Raw genomic sequence first — 23,675 nt, forward strand, 5'->3', positions numbered from 1 at the left:
AAAAATTCTACATTAAGTTATAATTTTAGCTCATGTCAAAGCTGTACAGTTTAATGTTCTAAATGATTCCAATTCAATTTTACCTTTGTATTCCCTTTCCAAATTATCAATGTCATTTTTAAAATAATTTTGAAGTGCCTCGTAGCATTTAATAACATTTTTCTCATACATTATTGTACTTTTATTTGGGGAGATTTTATGTATAGAACATTATCTTGCATGATTCCTCATGGACATCCTTTTAGTAAAATTCTGCTTTACATGTTCAAAAAAAAATTTCTCTGAGGATAATGTTGATGAGTGTTGTTCTTTCTGTAACTATAGATGTGTGAACTTTTGCTTCAAGTTTATCATAATTGTTTTGAAAATTTGCTGTTTTTGTTGAATTGAAGTGAAAATGCGTGTGGCGTTCATGTGTGCGAGTTTAAGTATTTGTATCATCTAATCAGTTTTATCTTGCAAAGCTGTTTCTGATGGTATTGCAGTATGAGTCCGCCTAAGTTGCCCTGTGGGCCAAAATGAATGTAAAATGATTGTTCATTCACATTTTCTTCAACAAAATATAGTTATAAAAGTATGTGTGTTTAAATGAGTGTAAAACAGGACATGTGCACCGCCGAATCTACCGCCGAAAAAAAAACAAACACTAAAACTAACATAAACTTGATGTAAAATTTGAGTTTAAACAAAAACGAAGTAGGGGCAAGAGCTTTGTATGGGGGTGCCATGATGCAGCCTCCAATGGACTAGGAATCTAAATTTTGATTATTAAATGAGGACATTGACTCGCAGATAAGCTCAGCCGCCTTGCACTAGCCAATAAAGGCTAATTTTGCCCATATGAATGTGACAATGTCCATCGGCACTACCCAATGAATAAATTCATTGTTCTCTCCAATGTTGCTTGTTCACTATTGGGGTTTCAATAATACCTAACTTGTGGAGCAAGAAACTATCCCTTTCATGTAATTAAACTATGTTTATGTAGGCACTCTCCATCACCCGCCTTTTGTCTTGCATTCTTTTGCATCTCTATGTTCTTGAGCGTTTTTCAGCGAAATTGTGTGGAAAGAGGCACTTACCTATTTAATGGTTAAATCGAATGACTCGACCTCAACATTATCAATACATGAGGTAAAAATAAAAACATTATCAAAATTCTCATGCTGACTTTGATTTATCCTTGTCACCATTCATTGATTGGGAAGTTAAAAACAAACAAAGATTAAGCAAGATTTCTTGAAATTTATTGTACTTCATAGAGCTATTGTCTACATACATTAATAACCACTGTAGATCACATTCCTAAAAATTAAAATATTTTCTTTTTATCTAAAAGCACGTAGACATCTTTTTGGTTTCATGCAAGACCTTAATATCCTACAATTCACAATTTACACAATGAGCCCCAAAAAGCAGTTAAAAGTTTTGGCCTGGGTAAAACTCCACTGACAAGGTTTTGCAAGTTAAATTCTGTGCATAAGAAAATCACAAGAAAATGTCATACATATAACAAGCATGACACTGCAATAATAGAATTCAGACTAAAAATTGAATAAATGGAACTTTGGATAACATGAAGAAATTTTCTAACAATTTAAAATATTGAACACCTTACAGTCCACCAGAATCAGTTCAAAAGTCATTTTTGAATCATGTAATAAGAACACAATGGTGAAGGCAGGTCAGAGGATGGTTTGCTGATAACGATAATTTCCCTAAAGATTCTGCAGAAATCCAAAACCTGATATCCACAAAAACCATTATCCTAGGTGAAAAGACACCTTTAAACCATATACTTTTGTAGTACAAGGATGAATGCATTGAAAGCACATAAGATACTCAGTGGCTTGACACCTGGCATGGTTGGTTTGGAACTAAACAAAGAAAAGTGTGTTACAACCTGTGACGAGTTTGGAGGGAATTTGGCAGTCTCGTAGTGAAGTGAAGAGTGTAGAGTCGAGTAGCACACTTTCATTGATTACCAAATAGAGTTTGAATGCTTCCTTCCCTAATTAGTAATATAGAACATTTTGAGAACCCTCAACAATTTAATAATATTCAAAACTGGAAATATAGCACAGAGAACGAAATTCTTTTCAAGAGCTGCCAATCTCAAATGTAAGCTGTGATCATAAATTGACAACAAAACTATACTTTTAACAGACAAAGTTACTGTAGGTATACTGATAGAGCTAACCACTAGACGGACCTTGCTCCTGGTTTCATAAGAGAAAGGAAACGAAACAGACACACAGATCAGTACAACAGAGGCCTAGAATACAAAGAGATAAATGAGTTCAGCAATAATGGAACTCTTAATACACCAGTTTAAACATCTGTTGCAAAACATTTTAGATTTGCATGCTTTTAATTATAATAACATTACAAGGAATATTCTTATCTTCAGAGTAAAACAAGCACACCACATCGGGAGGAGCAACATGATTTTTATACTAAGAGTTCTATTTGGCTGTTTTTTCATCTGTTAAAAAAGATGCAGTGCTCCACATGCAACTCGACATTTAGTGCAAAATATTTTATAGTTTTGTGATGTAAATCAGTACTAACTCCTGACCAAAGAACAAACAAACAGAACAAACAAACAATAGGTATTCATTCAATCCTGTGGATACAAGTGAAATGCAAGTAATGCTGACTATCAAAGGTAGACGCCATACTGGGTGATGCGTACAAAATACAAGTCTATAGAATGGGAATCACAAGGAAACAATACATGAGATAAGATTTCTCAGTAAAAATGTTGGTCTGAAAATGGTAACTTGAGCAAGGAAAATGTAACAATCTCTGAAAATTCATTTTCCTTGAGTTTCCCTCAGCTAACACCGTTTTTGAAAGGAGACAAAAGAACAGATAGATGCTTATGAAGCAAATTATGGAATGCTAGCAGATTAATGCTAATATGCCCATATCTTATAGCTGCCAAATGTAATGCAAATCCAAAACATTATGGAGACATTAAAAATTGCACAATGGATGCTTATGTGGCTGACAGCAATTATTGAAAAGCAAACAATTTGATTTATAGGTAAATAGAAAGTACCCAATAAATGCATACTGAAAATGTTTTTGAATTTCATTGTGTAAGGCACAAGTTCAGTATAATTTTTTGAAGGTGTATGGGTATACAAGCAAATTCTGCTTGGCACACAAATATTTTACCAATGACAGCAAATATAAGCTGCCTCAGAAGGCACCATTAATTAAATTATGTAGAAGTAAACTATACTTATGAGTATATAACACAGCTGTCATGTTGCCTTTGCACCATAAACCTACCCTGAGCTCACTCTGTGATCAAATGCAAAACTGAAAGTTCTCTCTTTCTAAAAGTCATTTTGGTAAACCCTTGAAAAGAAAGGGAGAGGGGAAATTTCATACAATTTCTTTAGGAGAAGCACCACCATGTTTATGACTTGAAATTAAAAAGAGAAAAAGAATAAAAATGATGGATCGAAAAAGATGCCAAGAGAGGCAGTGCATTTGTCAAACGACTAGTTTTTGTTTCGTCAAATACTTATAACTAAGAAAATAAGGATGAACACTTAATCATTTTACAATGCCGTGCATAAAGCTTTAACCAGACAAAAGAACTGATTTTTTTCTTCAGAAAAGTCGAACCCTTCGTTTCAATTCATTGCGTTTCCACTGTGGAAGCCGATAGAATTCCACCCTACTACAGCCAAAGAGTCCGTCAAACTCAGCATCTGACAAGTGGCGCTGCAAAGAAAGCAAATTATGACCAAATAGAAAAATGAAGAACAAAAAGAGCAGCATATTTTATGTAGAAAAATGTACCTCCAAGTTGCAGCGATCCACATCAGCTGGCAGACGATAGTTTGTGATAACAAGAAGGTGATACGGATAAATCTTAGGTGGTTCTGTTGAATTTGAATGATTCATATTGGGCAAGGAACGACGGAGGTGCGGAGAGTATGAAGCTGACCTCAAAGCACCCAACCCTCCAGTGTAAGTAGTAGATACAGGAAGTTCAACAGCCTAAAAGGGAGAACAGAAAATGTGATTGAAATGATAATTAAGTAGACAATATCAATAACTTGTAAGGACAGATGTGTATACTTACTAATGCACGTCGATCAACTTCTGATATTGAACCAGCAGAGACTGCAACAAAAGGGGCAATGTGAGATCAAGTCTAACATAAATGATAATAATAATTGATAGTGTAAAAGTTTCTTAATAAATCACTCACTGTCTGATTTCCCACTACTGAATTCAGTGCTATGAGTTTTTTCGCCAAGTCCACTAAATGAATAGTCACCCTAAAATTGAAACACAAACATTGCATTAATTTTCTACAATAAAATCATAAATTTAGTCACAATTGCTCGAAACCAGAAATTATAAGGACAGAAAAAAAACAGTTAAATGGAGGGGATTTTAACTTAGGCAAGAGCACACACTCAGACAATAAACCAACAACTTACAATATTGTTTAATTTCGACAATGATTAGAGGCCAACATCATCACTACACCTACTCACCGCTATACCAGACACGCTGCCGCCAGTGGAGCTGAAGGTATGAGAACGTGGTGCCAAGCCATAGCCTGGCTTAGGAACGTGCCTCAACGCAGACACAACTAAAGAATAACAATACCCCATGTACTAATCCACATCTACCTAGCCAGTGTCCACACATTCACTGAGATCCCCATGCGATTGTCACTAATATTGTAATCCTAAAACCCTGGCCTCAGGTGTGTTTAATTAAACTGCTGAAGATTAATTGAATAGGTTCTTGATGGGCTAAGAGGAATTGTGTGAGATGCATAGACAGAATGTGTTAAATGACTGAAGACCAACCTGGTCCGTGGAGTAGCCCATGAATCCACCGTTTCGGCCTGCAGCTGGCAAAGTACATGAACGAAGGCCATAGCCTGGTTTTGGAGGAGACCGCAGAGAAGACACCACTAGGACATGCATCAAACAAAAGAAAAAGAAAAAATAAACAAAAATAAAGCAACAACAAAAATACAAACAATTGTAACCAAACCATGCACAAACTAAGACTAAGAACATCAACAACAACAACAACAACAACAACAACAACAACAAAAACATCGGCAAAAAAACAGCACTTTTTCAAAAAGATCAATTGTAGAGTAAACAACACTCTAAAATGTAAAAGGTAATTAAAAAAACAAAACAAAAAAGCATATTAGAAACACGCGATGCTATCTCTAATTTTAGTTGATTCATACAGTGATTGAGCACATGCAAAACTAGTTTTAAAAAAGTCTATAATGGTGTCACATACAGGTACTAATCTGCATTTTTCCCAAACCCAAGTTAAACTTTAAATAAAGACTCTCTAAACTTAAGACTGTTGCTGTGCTGTTTGTATTCAGGGCAATGAGCACCACAGTGCTCAAAACAGAGATAGGAGCTCAATAATAGGGACAATCTCATGAAGAAGTTGAGCAAATGCTTGTGAACATGGCAGATAGTAATATCACAAAATAAACATGATTGACTGTAATTCACATCATTAATAACTCAAAGACAAATAGAAAAGCATCTTACCGTTATAGCTGGGTATGGCGCCAACAGACCGACCAACTGATGAGCGATAGCTTGAACTACGATCCATTAACTCCTCCTCTTCCCACGGCCTTGGATGGTCAACATTTCTAGATGGAGCTGATGCAAAAAATCCAAAATTTGGTACCAAAAGAAAAGAAGAAATAAACTGATACAATTGGGATGCTTAGAAATTAAAACATAGAAGCTTACAAGCATTGACAGGAGACTGGTAGCGTAGCCTGTATGTTGGCTCTCTTGATGCTGATGGTGTTCGTGAAGCATTCCTAGGATCAATATGAGACATTTTCCACTGCCGTAATTTTTCTCGCTCACGAACATTGTGAAGGAATACTTTTCCAATTCCTGTTGCAATTTTACTTAATTCTTTTTCTTCTCGCTAGAAAGAGTGATAAGAAAGTAAGTACAGGAAAAGAAAGAATGAAAAAAAGCCAAATATTGAAAAGAAAAAAACATTACCTTTAGCTTTTGATCATCAGTTTCTTTCTCTGACTTGCCATCATTTTCATCCTCATCATCAGATATTGGGACACCTTTGTACGTGTCCGACCATCGACGTCGACGCTCTATAAAACAATGCAACATGTTAACACATTGTGTGAGACTTGGAGGACTTTTAAAAGACTCTTTTGGACTAACCAGGATCAGTGTAAGGGTATGGTGGGGCAGGAAAGTCTTCCCTTTCTATCTTGGGTGCTTCTCCAGGTTGAGGTGGTTTTGCAGCAGGGAAATGGGCTAACTCTATTGGTTCTTCATTGTTCATGTGTGGACTCCGTGGTCTTGGTGTCTCACTGCGAATTGCATCCACAAGGACGGTCATGCCTGTCCTGGAGCCATGCTTTGATGAGAGATGAGCAAGCTTTGAGCCCCGTCCAGATGCAGCAGCTACAGAAACATTTTTTTTTTGTTTGATTCATTGTAATTATAATGATAAAACAACACAGCAAAATTGAATAAAAACAGAATTTCAAATAAAAACTTACAAGAAGGCCGATGGAAGTGAGGTGATGTAGGTGGTTTGTCATAAGGGTCAATGGGGCGCTTCAGGTACCCTTGCGTAGGTTCCTCAGTCAAATATGAGTATGTATAAATGCGAGATATGTCTTCTGGATACTGATGTTTATATTCTCGCAGGATAAGACCAGGGCTGCCCGTGCGCTGATATTGGTACTACAAATAACAAAATTTAGTTAATGACAAATTTTAACGACGCATAGTTTTATAAGAATCCAGGTGCTTGCCATAAGGAGTGAAAAGAGGCACTTAGAATCATAAGTTTAAACTTTTTAGTATTATTGTGGGAACAAAATGGTAAGATAAAAAAGTCAACAAAGGTAATTTAATGATAATAATAATAATACACAAGCACTTAAAATGCAATACAATCAGCACAATTTGAAAGGAAAATGAGAAACTAACCTTTCTAGATAAGCTATTGAAAGAGCCATTAAGACTAGGCGTGCGCGAGCGAATGGAAAACTGCAAACAAATTTCACACAGTATAACAGCCAGGAGCAAAAACGAAACAAAGGAAAAAATCATACATAAACAACTGAAAAGTGCTAGAGCTGCATTAAAGGTTTACGCACAAATTACAAAAAAAGTAATTAAAAATGCTGAAAACAAATACAGGATCATATAATGTGGATGAATTATGAGTCTCTACAAATGATAAAAATCAAATGAAAGGGAGAAGCATTGAGAATTGGGTACAAAATAAGCAGCTTTAGCACGAGATGGAAGCATACAGTAAAAAATAATCTGTTTGGATTAAAAGCGAATGGATTTAATTCAGCTATCTAGATAGCGGCGCTATGAGTTGATGCATTCCTTTTACAGAATAAAAAAGCATATCACTCAACTAAAATAGATGTTAATCAAACGCCCTATTGGACACTGTGGACGGGAAAATTATCCTAGTGAAAAGATCTATGAGATCAAATGACACAACAGTACAGCATAGTGCCAAATCCAACGATTACACCGGATGCAAGTTGAAAGTTGATAGAAATTGAGGGAACCTACTTTCATGCAATGAGTAAAACAATTTATGTTCATTAAATAGGTGCTTCAATATTTATTTTTCCCGGAATCTTATTTTTTTCCCTCTTCTTCCTTGTTAGGCACAACCCTGTTTGAGGCTACATGACACTGACGACTGACAGCTGCGGCGAGCGCCTGTGAGGTAGGCTAGGCCCACGACTCGTCCCGCAACACACAGGTCCGGAGACGGTGGCCTACCTTGCCCCTGTCGTCGCCACAGGGGCAAGGTAGGCCAGCCTCTCCACAGCGATGGGTCGCGCGGCGCGTTGCTGGCCTACCTCACAGGCGGTTGCGCGGCTACGCAACCGACACGGCAAAACGGCGCACCTGTAGCGTTCTCGCGCGCCCACAACAATGCAGCCACAAACGGGGGCGTGTGTTAGGCCGAGACGTCAACGGGGTTAGTGCGTGGAGCCGTCCTCCGCGAGAGGCTCCCCCTCCCCGGGCTCACCTGCATGTCGCTCACGGCCGAGGAGCTCATGCGGTCGAACGCCGTGTCGCGGCCGCTCTCCGCCTCCGTCTCCGTGTCCGTGCAGTGGCCGTTCTCGCCGCCGTTGAGGATGGCGCCGTTCTCGGTGGGGCCGGGGCCGCAGCGGGGATGCCAGATGGCGCCGCCTGGAACAAGGGCGCAGGTCGGCGTCAAGGGGAAAGTCCCGGACACACGGCGGCGGCAGGCGGCCACGCGACACGCGACGCCACGCGACGCAACGCACCCTGCAGGTACATCTCCTCGCCGTCGCCGAACGGGTCCCCGCACTTGGTGCAGCGCGCGCACGTGGGGTGGAAGTGGTGGTTGTCGCCGGCCTGCAGCACCTTCCCCGAGATGTAGCGGCTGCAGTACGCGCACTTGACGCCGAACTTCTTCTGGTAGTCCTTCTCGCAGTACGGCACGCCATCCCTGCGGATCACGGCGAGTGAGTCTGGCGTCCGGGACGGCATGCGCCTGGTTACGTCTGTCTGCGGCGGAGGTACTCACTTGCCCATGTACTCGCCGTGGAGCACGGCGTCGCAGGCCTTGCACTTGAAGCACCAGATGTGCCACTGGCGGTCCAGCGCGATCAGGGCCTGGCACTCCTTGAGCTCCTCGTGGCAGCCGGCGCAGTCGTTGGAGCCCAGCCCCAGGCCGCCGCCCCCGCTAGTGGGGCTGGCGGGGCTGGCGGCCGGGGAGCGCTCGTCGCCGGAGTGGCCCGAGCGCACGGGGATCTGCACGCAACGCGCGCACAGCACCTCCTTGCCAGTGTACGTGACGCGCTCGCCCGACGGGAAGGCTTGCCTGCAAACGTCATCCAATCGCATTTGCAACTTGCTGTCCATCAATTTTCATTTAAAAAAAAAAATGTTTTGAAGTGAACTGTATATACCGGCAGCGTCCGCAGGTGAAGCACTTCTGGTGGTAGGTGTTGCCGAGGGCCGCCACCACCTCGCCCTCCACGTACTCGCTGCAGACGGCGCACTTGGTGCCGAACTGCCGCTGGTAGTCCGACGTGCAGTAGTAGGCGCCATCCTTGCAGAAGAAGCCGCCCTGCGCCAGCGAGTTGCGGCACACTGAAAAAAGGAGACAAAACGCGTCAGACAAACTGTTCCTTAAAAACAAAAAAAAAAGTTGAAAAACATTTGTTTCGCGCTCTAAAATGTACACACCTTTACACTTGAAGCACGCGATGTGGAAGTACTTGTCCTGCACCCGCAGCACCTCCCCGGAGCATTTTTTCTTGCAGCTCTGGCAGTACGTCTTTCCTGCAACCGAGAAGAAGGCGACAGCTCGTTAGCAAAGCAGCCAGTGTGTCGGACAGGGCGGACACTTCGGGCAGGCGGCGACTCAGGCTGCAGCGGAAGACAACGGGGGGAATAGGCAACTCCAGCCCGGTCGAGGCGAACGCTGTGCAGGATGTGAAAAGCACCCCCCCCCCGATCAGCAAACGTGTGCGTGGTGCTAAAGGAGGCGCAAACAGGCGCTAATCACCTAGTCCTCGGCCGGGGCCGCCGGGGCGGAGGAGTGGAGGGGGAGGGGAGGGGAGGCACGACACCTTTATCATGACTTTTCGCGAGGGCTGGCCTGGGCCGGCCGGACTGGAGGGACCTTTAGGGCATCGTTTCCAAAGCCTACAGGGCCTGGCCTGGGCCTGGGCTCCCTCGCCCTGCGCGGCGCGGCGGCCCGCCCGAGAAGCCGGCCGTTCGCAAGAGAGGGAAAACCAAAACTACGAGCTTTATTCCCATTCGACATGCAACACGAGCACGGGGCGACGGCAGGCGTGCCCACTGGTAGAAACGCCACGCAAAACACGGCGAATGCACAGCGGTTGCCGTGAGTCCGACGGGAGCGGGCCGCCGTAAAAACAAAAAGTAAGCCATGACCCGCGTAAAAGAAAGAAAAGTCCAATCAAACGCGCGCCACAGCTTCAAAAAGATAATATCGCCCTTGGCGGCGTGTGGTCAAGTGGCCGCCATGAGGAAGATTCACAAGCAGCAGAGCATGCCGAGGTGCGAGGGTGGACGCGGCAGGCCGGGGCTAGACTGTCCCACGAAAAATTACATGTTCTGTTTGCTCACGGGGCACTTGAAAAATAAGTTCTAAATGTAAAAAAAGGAATAAATTCTTTTGGCCGAAGCAATCGGACAGAATTTAGAGGTCGCGCATCGCTCCCAAAGGAAAAATTACCGTTTTTGGCAAATTTCGCTCTTTCTCTCACAGCCACGGCGCTTCCTGGCCGTCCCACGCGACTCGGTCGGACTCCTAGTACCCTCGCGTAACATTCAAGCACCAACCCGACCCTTGCCGACCCCTTAAACTCTTTTATAATAGCCAAAAACAACAATTTTTTTCAGAAAATTTTGTTGAAAAGTGCTGAAAAAGGTGTAAGGAGTGAAGATTAGGCAAATCTGTGTGGCTCAATCGATTGGAAATCATCGAAAACCCATGTGTCAAGAATTGGAAGTGCCTACGGTCATAAATGGCCGCACCCGAAGCAGTACAAATCCGCAATTTTCGGGAAACGGCCTATTTTACATAGGGGCGTTCCAGACCAAAAAAACCACTTGGCCGGCGACCATCTCGGACCAAGCTCAAACGTTTTCCAGGGTTCCTTTCATCCATACGGACTGCCTAAACACCATGGGAGCGAGATCCGACTCGAACTCCGGATTGTATAGGGGTCTTCACCCCCCCCCCCCCCCCCGGCGGTTTTTTAGGGTTCGGGACTTGTTGGGCTGGTGGAACCGGCTGTTTAAAAAATGTACCCTTTAGGTTATTCTTGTAGGAAATAGTGCGCTCTTTCGATTGGCGTGTCGCACGAGGCTGTACGACGTCGGGTTTTGACGCTACGGGCTCTCAAAGTCGCTCAATTTCACCATTTTCACTGGAGATGTGATCACATGGCCGCTCAAAGTAGATCATCGTCGATTTCGCTCCTCTGAGGCCTCAATGGTGCCTACCCATGGGTCAACACCCCTACAAAATGTCAGCCATCTCAGGCAATTATTAGAGAAACTGTGATCAATGGAAGTTTGGGGCCATTTTACCACTGGGCTGAGGAGGATTTGGGTCCAGAAAAAACATTTTTTTCTTTTATCTCATCGTGATCAACACAGTGAAAATGGTAAAATTGAGCGACTTTGAGAGCCCGTAGCGTCAAAACCCGACGTCGTACAGCCTCGTGCGACACGCCAATCGAAAGAGCGCACTATTTCCTACAAGAATAACCTCAAGGGTACATTTTTTAAACAGCCGGTTCCACCAGCCCAACAAGTCCCGAACCCTAAAAAATACGATTTCAAGAAATCCTAGGAGTCACGAAGTCAATTTGATTATTGTGTAAGAGTGTGGAGAAAGAAAAGAAGTGGTGTTGTGAAGTTGTGGCTCAGGGGACTACCAATGGCAGTGGTACCAATGTGGTCGATGTGCCATCCGTCGAAATTTAAACTTGACAATAAAAAGAAATCAAAATGCTGGTAAATTCAAAAAATTCCAATGCTAATGTATTCCGCAGTGTTCTGACAATGGAACATCTTTGAAGTCCATCATGATTAAAATGTTCTTAGCAGAAAGAAGTCAGTAAATTAATTTTCTCGGGTTGGCAACTATTTTCTCGGCGTCTGCGCCCTTGCGAAAATCGCGAAGCTGAAAGCGCCAGCAGTCGCGCATTAAAACTGCCCCTCCATTGTTGTGGACGTTGAATTGTTTGGCTTGTTTCAAAAGGCTATGGTTCTCTAGTCATGTTTTCTTCAATTCTGTGTAATAGTTCTCCCTTACAACGTATCAACACCACGACGGTTGGTTTGACAAACTTCATAAACTCGGGAGGGATGGTTTCGAAACGCGGGTGAGTCTTGTTCGAGGAACATGAGCACTGCAAGTCGCGAGGTGGAGCGAAGTGGTCCTAGTGCTAACTGAATCACAACAACAACACTGCGCATGTCCAAAAACACTCCAATCAAGAAGTATTATTGGATAGTTCTACCCGAAAAACTGCGTTCGAACCGGCACCAATTCTATTGTTGCATCTTGTCTACCTGCAGTCAAAGAAATTTTTCATTTCGAACGTTGCTTTTTCAGCTTTTGGAGTAAGCTGTACAGACCCAAAAAGAAGCTCCGCTATTGGTCCGCCCCGGCTCGGCTCCCCCCACTCCCTTTTTTTTCCTTTGACGAGTCGAGTTTTGCCATGGAAACGGCGATTTTGACAGCAAATTTCTCAAAATTGGCCACCAAATTTTTGACCAGATTTCAACATCAGAATCAGCGTTCAAAGTTCTACTAGTCTGCAAAATCTCATTAAAATCGTATAGAAAACTTCCGAAATGCATAAAGGGCCACACAAATCAAATCTCGAGCCGGCTGAGTCCTGGGTATACTATAAGGCTACTTCGTGCCTAAAAACCGCCGGGGGGGGGGTGAAGACCCCTATACAATCCGGAGTTCAAGTCGGATCTCGCTCCCATGGTGTTTAGGCAGTCCGTATGGATGAAAGGAACCCTGGAAAACGTTTGAGCTTGGTCCGAGATGGTCGCCGGCCAAGTGGTTTTTTTGGTCTGGAACGCCCCTATGTAAAATAGGCCGTTTCCCGAAAATTGCGGATTTGTACTGCTTCGGGTGCGGCCATTTATGACCGTAGGCACTTCCAATTCTTGACACATGGGTTTTCGATGATTTCCAATCGATTGAGCCACACAGATTTGCCTAATCTTCACTCCTTACACCTTTTTCAGCGCTTTTCAACAAAATTTTCTGAAAAAAATGGTTGTTTTTGGCTATTATAAAAGAGTTTAAGGGGTCGGCAAGGGTCGGGTTGGTGCTTGAATGTTACGCGAGGGTACTAGGAGTCCGACCGAGTCGCGTGGGACGGCCGGGAAGCGCCGTGGCTGTGAGAGAAAGAGCGAAATTTGCCAAAAACGGTAATTTTTCCTTTGGGAGCGATGCGCGACCTCTAAATTCTGTCCGATTGCTTCGGCCAAAAGAATTTATTCCTTTTTTTACATTTAGAACTTATTTTTCAAGTGCCCCGTGAGCAAACAGAACATGTAATTTTTCGTGGGACAGTCTAGCCGGGGCACATTCCACCACTCCACAGGGACACGGCGGGGCACGAGGCGTGGCGCCCCTCGTTAGTCGTCGGCGCCGTCGGCGGCATGCGGCCCGACGAGTCCAGCCGGACTTTGGCGACGCCATCCGGCAGGACCCGCAGGACCCCGCAGGACCCCGCAGGACCCCGCAGGACCCCGCAGGACCCCGCAGGACCCCGCAGGACCCCGCAGGACCCCGCAGGACCCCGCAGGACCCGCAGGGCGAGGAGCGACGCGGCCAGGAATAACGCGACCGAAATACGCCGCCGACTCCAATCCACACGCAGTACACTCACGGCTCGGGCACGCGGGCGGGACAGGCGGGCAGGCAGGCAGGCGCACGCCCCCCTCGCTCGGCCCGCGTGTCACGGGCGTGTCAACGGCCGCTGGCGGGTAGCGCACGCAGAGGAAAGGGCGCAGGCAGCACCGCGAGGGTGGAGCCACCCTGTCCTGTCCTGCCCCAACGGCGCCGACCAGCCCTTTTAATTCCCGCGCTAGTTCATTATTTTCATTTCCGAAGTTGCTGGATGCCCGGCACGGCCGGCACGCACAGCGCACGGCCCGCCAAGCCACCAAGGCGGCCCAGACATCGCCCGACGCCCCGCAGTGCCCTAGCTTACAGTGCCCCCGCACTGCGCCGCCAAAAGCCGCGTTCTATTCCTGCCTCGCGATGAAAGCCCCGGTCCTGGAGGGGAGGGCGACCGACCCTCGGACCGCCGCGCCGCGCCACACCGCGCCCCCTACAAGCTCGTCCTCGTCGAGCAAGCAAATGAGAAAATCAGCTGCCGGGCCCCATGGCTCGCCCCAGGGCCCCAAGCCGCGCTCTGCCCCGCTGCTGCTCGGCCTGGCCTGCAAAAGCGGTGCCCGCGCACTGCGCACTGCCTCTCGCTACAGTACCAGCAGACGCCAAGCCGATTCCAGCAAGCCGCACACACACACACACACACACACACACACACACACACACACACACACACACATACACAAACAGCAGCCAAGACTGTTTCCCGCTTACCGTCCTGCTCAGAGTCCGCTGCGACAGTCACAAAACAAGAAGAAAAACATCCATGTTAGTAAAGAGCACGTTAGTAACAGCACGGACACGCTCGCCTTGCCCAAGCCCCGCTCGCCCACACTGGAAATAATGTTAGGGGGGTGATTGCTGCATTCGGTCGCGTCAACGTCTGCATCCACTTTTTCGTGAGCAAAATTCGTCATCCAGGAGAAAGCAAATTTACCCTTTAAAGACTGAGAGAGAGGGGCAGAATAAAACCCAACCACAACATGTGGAGAATTCACCCCGGATTTATTTTTCTTTGCAATGACTGGCTCCCCACTTTCACGGCAGGGTCGGTTCGAGTTTCGCGGCCGATTGAGCCGAGCCGGGCCGGGCCGAGCAAGCCGAGCCGAGATGAGGTCGGGATTAGATTAGGTGCAATCGATCAGTCCACTCCGGTGCGTCGAGAGATGCCTCGTTAGGGGACCGCAGCGCCAGCGCCGTGGCGCCGTGCCCCGATAGACACGTTTCCCGCGCCAGCCGCCGCCCGTCTCTCTCGCACCGACGCGAGGCGCCGCACGAGTGCCAGAGAGAGAGACAGAGACAGCGCTGTTAGTCGAGAATCAGCCCAAGTCAAGCCGGGGCGCCACCAATCAACGTCATCACAACAAGCGGCCGATAGGCTGCCCGATAGGCCGGCAAGACCGCAGCATTTTTCACCCCCCGGGTCCGGCCCCGGGTCTGGCCGTGCCGCCGCCAAGAAGTGGTGCAAGATGGTGGCGCCTTTATGGCGAGGACGACGGCGGCCGTTTGGCAGTCCGTCGCGTCGCGTCCGCAGCCCATATCGATAGGAGGGCAGCAGAGCGCTCTCGCGTTTTGGCGCAGTGGCGGCGGGGCGCGGTGCGGCACGCGGTGCGGCACGCTGCCAGCGCCGACATCAACACCGCGAAGCAGCAGGGCGGCCAGGGCGGCCATCCCCCGCAGCGCAGCCTGGCGTCGGCCTTGGCGAGGGGGTGGACGGGGTGGACGCTGGCGGCGTGGAGGAAGACGGATCGCGTCAGGGCGGACCGGCACGGCGGGCAAGGCGGCGGTGCGCTCTCGCACTCCGCCACGCCTCGCCACGCCGCGCCTGCCTGGCCACGCGTGGCCTTGACTCAGTGCGGGTCACCCCGAAGGGGCCCCACCCCGTCCGCCTTCCCCCCTCCCCCCGTTCCGCCCCTGACCCCCGCCTTTATCCCTTCCTGGCGGGGTCCTTCAGGGCGGCGCCGGTAGTCCTGCGAAGCGAGGGCCGAAACGCCGAAGCGCCCAAGGCCGCCAAGCTGCCCTTTTCCTGCCTCCCCGAACGGGCCCGCGCCGCCCCGCCGCCCCGCCGCCCGGCAACAACACACTCCTGGCATGCGCGACGGAGATAGCGAGCTTCAAAAATAAAAATACGTTTCCCCGGATAGGGAAAACGGCACGCCTCTCGCTCCCATTGACGGTGATAACGGCGGCGGCAGTCCCAGCGAGGCGACCTTGGCCGGGGCTGGGCATGATAGAGGATGATGGCATGATGAGGAGGAAGCGGGCCCGGGCCCGGCGAGGCGGGGGAGCGCGGCGCGGCGCGCTCAAACGACCAAACGAACACGTGAAATGCGCGCGCGGCATTTCGGCCGGCTTGACTTGGCCAAATGTTAGTCATTTCGACCGGCAAGCGAATTGCGGTGCGTGGCTCGGCGGCGTGGCGGCGGCGTGGCGGCGGCGCGGCCAGTGCTTGCCCCGGTCATACCGCCATGAACCGTGCCGCGCGGAGAGCCGAAGGGCCGACAGAAGGGCCCGCCAGGTCGACTCACCTGCAACAGGCAAACAAGGCGCTCAGCCAGGCCAGGACGCCGGGTCAGAGCACCGTTGCACCCTCACCGCAAGCAACCTCGCAGACAGCGCCGCGCCGGCCATACGGCCCATACTCCTCAAACCGGAGCGGGGAAAGGCTTCCCGAGTCCTGGCCTGCTTGGCCTGCTTCGGGAGGCGAGAGAGGGCGCCGAGCGGGCCGAGCAGCGACACGGCATTTAGCGGCGCCGAGGCTTTAGCCTGGCCAGAGTAGGAACGCCAACGGCACCACGCCGCGGAGAAACTCATTAACAGGCGGAGGCCGGGCGACCGGCCCAGGCGGGCCCAGGTGTGCCAACCCACCCACGGCACGGCACGGGCCTCGAGGAGGAATTCCACCGTCACGTTCCAAGCGGTCTAGGAGCCCCTCCGTTTCCCCGCCACTCCGTGACCCGCGAAGGGCTAAACCTCCACTATCCGGGCGAAGCCTCTCGACAGAGCGGCACCCGCCCCGCCCCGCCCCGCCCCGCCCCGCCCCGCCCCGCCGCGGACCGCGGGAAAGGCGCGCGGCTGGCGCGGCTAGCGCGGGCAGACTCTCTCTAGGACACCTCCTCGGCACTCCTGCCTCCCTGGCGGCGGCCGGCCGAGAAAAGAAAAAAAATAATAACAACGCGAGGGGAAACTCATGTCGAAAGGTGGAAAACAAGGAAAGAAAAGAACAGAGAAGGCGCGGGCGAGTGGGGCGGGTCGGGCGAGCTCATAGAGGCAGAGCATCGAGCGGATGGGGAACGGGAGGGGGGAAGCAACGTGCACACACTACGTCTCCCTCCCTTCCCCCGCCGCCGCGGCCGCCGCGCCGTGTAGCGTGTAGGTACGGTGCGGTCCGGTGGGGGAAGTCCGGGGAAGTCGCAGTGCGGACACTCCGGACACTTCGGACGACTCGGCGGCGGACAACCGCCAGCCTCGCGGTACAGAGAGTCGGCGAGGCGGCCGCACTGTCGGCCACGCCACTGTCGGCCGCGCCACTGTCGGGGACGACGGGACGTACCGGATGACCCATTAATCTGTTTAGACAAAGCCAATAGGCGAGCCACGGCCCTGGGGAGGGGAGTCTGACGTCACCGCCCCGACGCGCTGACGCCACTGGCACTGACCGTGAACCGGGCCGGGCCCTCGGCCGGGTGTGGGCCTCTGTTTACCGCGAGTCTGGAATAACCGTGCGAGCGGGGCAGTCGGCCGTTGAGCGCCAAAAAAAAGGGGGAGGGGGCACTCGGGCACAACGTAAACCACCGAGGCGTAGGGTTAGAACAAACAAGCCATGAAACGGAACGGAACACGACCCCGGTGTTGACTTGCTCACGACGCAAGGCGGCAGCGCAGCCGCCAGGTGGAGCGCCGTGCAGCGTAGGCTGGCCCGCCGAGCAGGCGTGCGTCACGGGACTGCCTACACTGCAGGGGCTCCGGCCGAGCCGACCGCCTTAAGCCACCGCCTCGCCTCGCGCGTCACGGCCAGTCACGACCAGGGGGCTCGTGTCGTTTCGTTTGTGCCGACGCAGGAATTTCACGCGTCCCGACGGGGCGCTGGCTGCCCGTTCTCCGTCCTCGTCCCTTTGCCCCGCCCTCGCTCCGTCCCGCTCGCTCTCACTGACCCGCGCGCCGCTGACCGGCCAGCCCGGCCCAGGCTCACCTATACCTTTCGTCACGCACAGAGCCCCACAGGTATTTCCACTGACCCCTTCCCCCGCGCGACTGAAACCAAATCAAACCGGATGTTTGAGACCGACCCGCCCCGCCCCGCCAGCGCACGCCCCCGCAACTATTTCTATCCCGGCGGGGCGGGGCGGGGCGGGGCGGCCTGGGGCGCGCTCCTGTATCGAATTCTCCTCGATCGCCGTGCTCCCTCCCCTCCCCTCCCCTCCCCTCCCCGCCACGGCCCGTCGAGATCTGATCTTTGCATCGTCTGGGGGCCCCGGCGGCCCAGGCGGCCCAGGCCGGGCCAATCGTGCCGTGCCATGCCGGCCGTGCCCGAGTACACGGACACGGCGGCCTTGGTTCTCGGCTCAACCAGGACGGCGACCACGGCGACGCGCGACACGCCGGCAGGTGCGCCTAGATACGGAGCGTCTGTGTGTGAGTGTGTGTGTGTGTGTGCCCACCGGGAAGCAGTAAAACGTTTCGAGGGGAACAATAGGTCGTCCTCCCATGTCCTCACGGGCGAGAGGGGGGGGAGGGGGGCACGCGTCCGCGTGCCTCCACCGTATCCTTCGCCTGGCGGACGTGAGTGTGTGTGTGCATGTGTGTCCAATCCTGTAAGAATGCGTTAGAGAGGCTGTGCGACGCAGAGGAGTGCACCGGGCGCTAATTAGCCCCGAGGCGATGCCGCGGCAGTCCGCCGTCCCTCTCTCTCTCTCTCTCTCTCTCGCACCCCTACGGCCCACAGACGGGCCACCTCGCGAGTGCGAGAGAGACAGAGAGCGACGAGAGCTGCCCGTTCGGCGCGCTGGCGATGCTGCTAATGGAGGCGGGGTAATCACAGGCGGGCCTTAGTCTGTAGTCTAGTGCAGTCGGGGCGGTCGGGGCGGTCGGCGTGTCGGCCAGGTGCAGCACCGCGTCGTCTCGTCTCGTCTAGGGATGCAAAATTTCATGAAAAATATTTTTTTGAATTATTCACGTGAAATTTTTCATATTTTTCAGAAAAATATGGAAATTTTTGAAAAATATATTTTAAGTGTTTTTATGGTATAAATAATAGTAATCCGCTCTTTAAGGAAGGTATTTCTCTTGTAAAAGTTTTTCGCTGGGGTCACGCTATACTTTATCAAACAATCCACATCGCCTGAGAAGCAGAGGTATGTGGCTTGGTTACTGTTAATGAGTGCTTTCAACGGCTTTCAAGCGTTTGGAGGAGAGAAGGGGGGGGGGAATCATTTGACCGCTGAAACTGGCATGACATCTTTCATACTAGACCCGGAACACAAAATGTTGGAAATATTTACTTAAACCACGACTTTCAAGGTAAGCAATAAATAGCGAAACAACAATGAAGGGGTGGTGATTCTGAACGCGTAAGCGTTAACAGTGGCTGGGAAAGGTGCATGACGCCTGTTATTCCTCGTATAAGAGGAATATAAGGGGAAAGTTCCTCATTCGTCCTTAAAACATCAAAATTAAGCAAAAATTTATTTTTCATAATTTTCCATGAAAAATATTGCTTTGAAACTTTTCAGGAAAACTATGAAATTTTTCATATTTTTCATGAAAAATTTCCGACCTTCGCATCCCTAGTCTCGTCGCATGCCCGGCGGCCGTTCACCGCGCCGCCGTGCCCGCCGACACGAACCCCATCACTCACGCGCCCGTCCCCCGCGGCCCCGCCAGGCCGCGACACAGCGCTGCACTTCCACTCCGTGATTGGCCACCGAGGCAGAGCCGGCGCAGCCCTGGGCGACCACCAACGTCAACGTCGACGTGCAGCAGGCCTGCGATAACAGGGCGCTGGAATGGCCAACGCCGCGACGCGCACCGCGACACCCTGGGCCCTGGCCTCCCCGCCCCTCCCCCCGGTGACCCGGTACCCTGCACTCCACATCGATCGAGAGGTACCCGCCCCGCCCCCCTCCCTCCCCCCACACGGTCCAGTGTGGCGGGCTGGCGGGCTGTGGGGGGCGTAGGCGGGGCGGGGCACTGCCTCAAGATGCAGCGAGATGCAGCCACCAAGACGGGGCGAGTTTCCAACTTTTCGGACATCCAACTCGGCCATCTCTCCACTTCCGGGCTGTTCGCGCTCGGTCCCACTTCGCAGGCAGGGCCCGCCCCGTGCAGGCGCGCGAGAGAGAGGGAGCGACGAAAGGCTTTGCTGGCTTTGCTCGCGGCGGTGCATTGTCTGCCTTTAATTGAGTTAACCGTAGTGGATGCGAACAAGGACGAGCGGCCCGAGAGAGCAGGCCGCGCCGGAGCGGGCCAAGCGGGCGAAGCGAGCCGTCTCCATCTCCGAGCCCATCTCCACCAGGAACAAGGCACTGAGGCACTGGGCGCGGAACCGTCCCATCCGCACCCACGCCGTGACTACGCCGTGACCAGGCCGACTCGGCCAGGCCGGCTGGATCACACGCGCTAAATGCCAGCGCAATAATCTGCAGCACGAGCACGGCGAGCACGGCGAGCACGGCCTTGCGGCCAATGGGCGACGCGTGTGACCCGCGCCGTCTCTCTCGCTCTCACGGGACGCCCCGAGTCGGTGCGAGAGAGACGGAGCGACGAAACGCTGAGGGGCATTAATTCCAGCAATAACCGTCGCACTCGCACTCGGCGTCGCATATTCAGCGGCCCTGCAGCACCTGCACTGCAAGGCCTCGGGTGACATAATGCAGGCGGTGACGTCACCCGCAAAACCAACACCAGTGGCAGTCGGACGCGCGCCGAGCCGAGCCGAGCCGGGCCGAGCAGGGCAAGGCTGCGGGGTCAAGCAGAGCCGAGCCGAGCCACACACACACACCGGCACACACACACGCTGAAAAGACGGGCCTGGCCGGCTGGACCGGGGCAAGGTCTTGCGTCACACCCAGCGGCCCCAGTGCCATTCCACATTCCAGGCAGCGAGCCGCCAGCGCCGCTAGCCGGTCCAGGCGGTGCGGTACCCTGCCCGGCCCCGCCACGGGTCACAAGTAGGGCGCCAAACCCGACCGAACGAACCAACGAACTCGGGGCACGCCACTGCGAGGCACCGGCCGCGCCTCGAGTGTCACAGTGTCACGTTGTCGCCTTCTCGCGCGGCAACACCGCGGACGTGTTGCGTGCGCGCCACACACGACAAACTCTGTCCAACAACACAACTAACTCTGTTGACGCCCACACGGGGCCGGGCGCTGGGCTGGGCGGGCCACGCGGGGTCTGCACGACGATGTCGTCGCCAGTGCGGCGCCCTGGCAGCCCCGCCCCGCCCCGCCCCCTCGCCAGACTAATATCCCTTCGCCCGTTTCCCGATATGCGCGATGAAGGGGTGCGGGAACACGTCTGCCAAGATTTATTGCTTTCGAAGGGCAAAGAAAGAGAAGGGGGCGTCCCGGTCGGTCCCCGTGGGGCCCGTGGGCGTCGGCCGGGGCGGGCGGACCAGGGACCAGGCGCGAGCAGAGGCAGCCCTGGTCCCCCGCCCGCTGCCGCCGCCGTTGAGCTGACACAGTTTGTTCGGCTTGTTTCGAGGCGCCGAGGCGAGGCCACGCCATCGACGGTCTTCGACGCGGGGGGGCACGGCGGCAGCGCCCCTGGCACCCCGGGACGCGCGCCGCGGCTGGCGCGTGGCGTTGCGCGTGGCGGCCGCGCAGCCAATATGCAAATTCCTCAGTTCGGCCGCGGGGCAGGGCTCTCGTGACGGGCGGGGGAAATATTGAATCGCGCGTATGTCGACACCTCTGCAACGCCGGCAACGCCCGAGGGGGCGCGCGACGGGGCTGGCCGGGCCCCCGAGCGTCGACCCCACACGCGATGCCGGGGCCCCCGTGCCAACAGGGGCGCCAACACCGCGACCTACGGCAAGCAAAGGAAAACCGACTGGTGGCCGACCACCGGCCATCGGCCACCGGCCCGGTCAAGCAGTGCACCATCACCACAACGACGTCAACGACCAGGCGGCCGGCGCCACCACTTCGAACAGCAGCGCCATCGTCACCCCGTCTTTCGCACTCGGGGCGCGCGTGCCGTATAGGGGGGCGAGAGAGAGACGAGTCGACGGAACGCTGTTTCTGAGCCAGCCATCAGCAGGTACACTGTGGCACACTACAAGGCAGGTGTGACGTGGTATGACCTCGGCGAGGCCCAGCCACTAGGCCCGGCCCGTCACATGCCAGCGCCAAACACGCCTGTCAATCCTCAATCCTCTGCCATGGACGCGGCATAGAGGCGGCATGCCCTGCTGCCTCCCTGGTCTCGTGCAGCCGCCGCGCCGAGCGAGGCGCCGAGCGAGGCGCCCAGCGCCACCACTATATCCGCGGGTGACGTCAGCCTCAGCCTGGCGGGCTCATTCCGAACGGCGCTTTCGTCGCCGTCTCCCTCGCACACACGCGGGCCCCGCAGGAGTGCGAGAGAGACGGCGACGCTGGACCAGAACCAGGACGACGCGATGCGACCGGTCACGAGGCTGCAACGAGTAGCGTGTCGTGGGCGGCGCAACGGTCCGGTGGACGACTTACCCGCCGCGTTGGCCGAGGCGACCAGCGCCTGCGACTTCATCGCCAGCATCACCTCGGGCACGGCGATCATGGCGACGCGGCCGTCTCGCCAAACAGCAGCAGCTCGTCACGGCCCGGCTGGCTGGGCCTGGCACGCAGCCACGGCGCGGCCAATCACACGCGCGTGCGCATCACACACGCCTCCATTGAGGCACGCGACGCCTGCATTCGCCCCTTCATTGCCGCCGTCCGTTCGCACGCAGAGGCGCCACCGTAACGCACACACGCACGCACACTGGCCCGGGGCCGACGGGCCGACGTCGCCGCGGTGGAGAGGCGCGGCGTGTCGAGTGCTGGCCGTGTTGGCGCACCACTCGAAGCAGGCTGTGTGCGACTGGAGCCCCAGTCAGGCGCGAAAGGCGGGAAGCAGGACGCGGTGCGGCACTGCCAAGCGGCACTGCGGCGGCGACGGTACAGCGCAATGTACTACAGCCGCGGCACTGCCGCCACGCGGACGTGTCAAGTCCTGGTGGGCGGTGTGCGGTGCGGCACGACGAGCCGCGGACGAGACGCGACGCCCCGGACGCCCAATAACAACTCATCATCGTCTGCTCGTCAGGCCTCGCGTCCCACCGCCGCGTCCCGCCGCCCCGGCCCCCGTGTGGCGGCGGTACTGCAGGCCGTTCCGAACAGTGCTTTCGTCGCTCCGTCTCTCTCGCACACATCCGGGCGCGCGCCGTGAGAGCGAGAGAGACAGAGCGGCCGGCAGGAGGCGGTAGGCGGGCGCGCCACACTGCAGCACGACGCCGAGCCGGGCGAGCCACGCCACCCGCACATTCCACCGAGCAATGCATCCCATCCGCCATTCCCGTTACCCATTCACAGTCCTCATCGTCTTCATCGCGCTCGTGGCGGCGGGGCGGGGCCAGCGTACACGGCCCTTCGCGAGGGACTCCGCACGCTGCCACACTGCGCGGTGCAGCGCGGTGCTGCGCGCCCCGCCTTCCTCTAGGCCGACATCCGAGCCGTCTTGTTTGTCGTGGGCTGCAACGGCCATCGGATACCTTTCAGCAACAGGGCGACGAGCGGGGCGCGGCGGGGGCGCTGGGGGGACTCACGCCGTGCCGCCGTGCCCTGGGACAGCCGCAGGCCGCAGGGTGACCCACAAGTGTCCACTAAACCAGCGCGGCGAACGCACGCACGCACGCACGCACGCAAGCACCGATAGCAACCCGCTTATCTCTCCGCCCCCCTTTCCCGCGCCAGCCTGCACTCATTCACGAAGGGCCCCATTCATCCAGGGACTGGCTGATTGGGCGTCGTGAGGCCCTGCGCCGCGCCACTGTAAATTAAGCCCAGACTTTCCCTTGCGTGCAGGGCACGGCCCAAAGCGTCTTCAAATCGAGAAAAAAGTAGCAATTTGTTTTCTCTTTCAGCGACGGACGGCCGCCACGGCGGCTAAGCGGGCAGGCCGACGGTGTAGACGGTGCAGCACGCAAACCGGAATGCCGGCTAGACCAG

General features: G+C 53.3%; 1 protein-coding gene across 4 annotated transcripts; it reads right to left on the minus strand.

Annotated features, from left to right (window-relative positions):
* Positions 1 to 1,225: 1,225 nt before the first annotated feature.
* Positions 1,226 to 22,278, minus strand: LOC117653858 (actin-binding LIM protein 3). 4 transcript variants are annotated; one of them, XM_034399825.1, is made up of 17 exons: positions 22,176 to 22,260; positions 9,270 to 9,365; positions 8,990 to 9,173; positions 8,605 to 8,901; positions 8,342 to 8,526; positions 8,080 to 8,243; positions 7,005 to 7,064; positions 6,569 to 6,755; positions 6,225 to 6,470; positions 6,045 to 6,151; positions 5,778 to 5,964; positions 5,568 to 5,684; positions 4,527 to 4,624; positions 4,235 to 4,304; positions 4,106 to 4,146; positions 3,820 to 4,020; positions 1,226 to 3,741 (listed from the first exon to the last, which is right to left on the minus strand). In XM_034399825.1, the coding sequence occupies exons 1-17, from the start codon at positions 22,243 to 22,245 to the stop codon at positions 3,628 to 3,630; spliced, it is 2,424 nt and encodes an 807-aa protein (XP_034255716.1). In that variant the 5' UTR covers positions 22,246 to 22,260; the 3' UTR covers positions 1,226 to 3,627. The 4 variants fall into 4 exon arrangements, with proteins under 4 accessions (XP_034255716.1, XP_034255715.1, XP_034255718.1 ...); XM_034399824.1 differs by lacking the exon at positions 4,527 to 4,624 and adding an exon at positions 4,848 to 4,954; XM_034399827.1 differs by lacking the exon at positions 7,005 to 7,064 and having other exon boundaries at positions 22,176 to 22,278.
* Positions 22,279 to 23,675: the final 1,397 nt, after the last annotated feature.

This window comes from Thrips palmi, unplaced genomic scaffold (genome assembly GCF_012932325.1).
Source record: "Thrips palmi isolate BJ-2018 unplaced genomic scaffold, TpBJ-2018v1 HiC_scaffold_8, whole genome shotgun sequence".
Lineage (NCBI taxonomy): Eukaryota > Metazoa > Arthropoda > Insecta > Thysanoptera > Thripidae > Thrips > Thrips palmi.

Coding starts and splice junctions, on each gene's coding strand:
- LOC117653858 (XM_034399824.1), bottom strand. CDS start 22,245: ATGATCGCCGTGCCCGAGGTGATGCTGGCGATGAAGTCGCAGGCGCTG. Junction 6,152..6,224: donor ATACCCTTACACTGATCCTG/GTTAGTCCAAAA, acceptor ATTGTTTTATAG/AGCGTCGACGTCGATGGTCG. Junction 4,021..4,105: donor AAGTTGATCGACGTGCATTA/GTAAGTATACAC, acceptor TCTCCCTTTTAG/GCTGTTGAACTTCCTGTATC.